Here is a 2,175-nt window from a genome sequence, read left to right on the forward strand (position 1 = left end):
AGCAGCGGCGGCAGCTCCCGTGTCACCCCGCGGCGGCACGTGCCGCGGCGTCACCCAGCCGCCCCCTGCGCGCCTTCCCCCGTGCTCAGCACCCCCGGACGGCGGGTCCCGGCACGGAGCCCCCCCGGCTCCGGAGCCGCTGGAGCTCGGAGGCGCCCCGCTCTGTGCCGCGGCCTCCCGGTACGCACCGGCTGCCCCGCTGGCACCGCGCGGCTCGACGGGGAGCTGGCGCAACCTGGCCGGGCCGAGACGCCGGCGACCGCGATCCTGCGCGGTGACTCGGATTACAAAACCAGGCAGCGGTGGGAGTGGCGGCTCCCGGCCTTCCTTCTGCGGTAAACACCCTCCTCCCGCCGCAAGGAAAAAGCCCCCGCCACCGAGGGGAGGACAGGCGCCCGCGCCCAGCCTCCGCCGGCAGCCGCCTCCGGAGCCTCCGCTCCCGGCCTCCCTCACCGGCACAATCCGGCGACGCTGGGGCCTGGCGCTCCGGGGAGACCCGCAGCGCGCGGACCGCCACCGGCCGCCACGTCCCCGCAGCCCGGCCATCCCCGGGGCAGGGAAAGGTGCCCGCGAGCCGGGAATCGCCCAGGGAACGCCGGGGCCGAGCGACGTGCTGGGGAGCATGGCGGCTCCGGCCGGCGGCGGGAGCGAGGGAGGAGGGAGCGAGGGCTCCCGCCGGCAGCGGTCCCGACACCGTGCTGCCTATAGCGCCCGGCTCCGGCGGATGGCGCCGGGGAGGGATGAGAGGGCCCTTTCCGAGGGGCGCGGGGACACGAATAGGCTCAGCGCCGCATCCCGTGCTATCCTGCACCCGCTGCCCCAAGCCACGGAGACGGAGACTCCTTCCGTGCGCCAGCTCGGCGGGAAGGCGGAGCGCAGACCCGGAGGGGCTGGGGCGCGTGGGAACGTGGCTCCCGGAGCACACGGCTTTCCTGGGAGCAGCCAATAAGCGGCTTTGCCCTAACGCTCTGTAATTCCCCAGCACGGTCTATTTACGGCATCAGAAATCCTAATCCCGTCACCTCTCCAGCTGCGGGACACACATAGCCCGGAGCGGGGCCAGGCATCACTCCAGGAGCCCGGAGAGGGACCAGGCATCACCCGGGACCCCGGCTCTCTCCAGGCAGTCCCCGGCACAGCCGAGCGGGGCAGGAGGAAGGGCCGAGCGGACCAAGCCGCTGCGGGTCAGCCCTGCCGCGGCTCCGGCCCGTCCCCCCGGCTGCACCCGGGGCCGGCAGCGCACACGTCCACGCCAGCCTCGGCCACCTCCGAGGCCGGACTGCGGCAAAGGGCGGCTGGAAGCGCGGCCAGGGCCTCGCCGCTGCGAGGGAGCCGCTTGCCAGGGACGGGGGGGAGCGCGCCGTGGCGCTGCGGAGCCAAGGGACGCCCTGCCAGCGCTTGCCCCGGACGCCGCCTGCATGCAAATGCCGGAGGGAGCTGCAGGGCGCTCCGGAGGCGGCGGCGGGTCCCRCCGCGGCAGCGAGGAAGGCGCCCGACAGCGAGGCACGTGCAGGGGAGGCCGGGGCCCAAACTGACCAGCTGGTCGAGCCGGCGGGTCTAATTATAGCAGCTTTCATTAGCGCCCGCGCGGCTCTTCCTGCGTCAGTGGGTTTCCATGAGAGCCGGGAGAGCTGCTCGGGGCTGAGCTCAGCACGGCGCCAGGCTGATGGAGTTACCCACACGCGGCAACCTCCGAGGGCTGCCGGGGAGCCACGTCTGCCGGGAACGGCCCCATCCCGCYGGGCAGCGGTCTGCACCGGGAAGGGGAACGCGCGGCAGCAGCTGCCGCAGCAGCGCACACCCCCGGGCCAGGAGTCGGACGTGGGAGCGCTGACGATGCCGCGGCCAGCTGGCGCGCTCCGGCGCTGTCTTCCCGCGCAGGCATGCCGGAGCTCRGCACGGAGGCGCCCGACGCTGCCCGAGGCCGTGCTGGGCGCCAGCACAGGGACAGCCACGATCCGGGCCTGCGGCGCCCGCCCGGGCCCCCAGCACGGATCGGAGACCGAGCTCCCCCTCCCCCACGGCTCCTCCGAGCGCAGGATCTCGCCGCCCCCTCGCCGAGAGGTTTCCCTGGAGAAACGCCTCCACGCCGCCTCCGGCGCAGGCTGCTGAGCGAGGAGAAGCCAGCTGCCCTGCGGCGAGCGCGCTGCGCCCAGACTGTGACACCCGCGCCGC

The 2,175-nt window shown here is 74.6% G+C and overlaps 1 protein-coding gene across 1 annotated transcript in view; it reads right to left on the reverse strand.

Annotated features, from left to right (window-relative positions):
* GRINA (glutamate ionotropic receptor NMDA type subunit associated protein 1) overlaps positions 1–1,837 on the reverse strand; it is an 8,434-nt gene extending 6,597 nt beyond the window's left edge. Inside the window, exon 1 of the mRNA XM_026060089.1 lies at positions 189–1,837. Within this exon, the coding sequence (XP_025915874.1) occupies positions 189–624 (436 nt within the window). The 5' untranslated portion in view covers positions 625–1,837. The remainder of the gene's footprint in view (positions 1–188) is intronic.
* Positions 1,838–2,175: the final 338 nt, after the last annotated feature.

This window comes from Apteryx rowi, unplaced genomic scaffold, assembly GCF_003343035.1.
Source record: "Apteryx rowi isolate R43461 unplaced genomic scaffold, aptRow1 scaffold_1645, whole genome shotgun sequence".
In the NCBI taxonomy this organism is placed as follows: domain Eukaryota; kingdom Metazoa; phylum Chordata; class Aves; order Apterygiformes; family Apterygidae; genus Apteryx; species Apteryx rowi.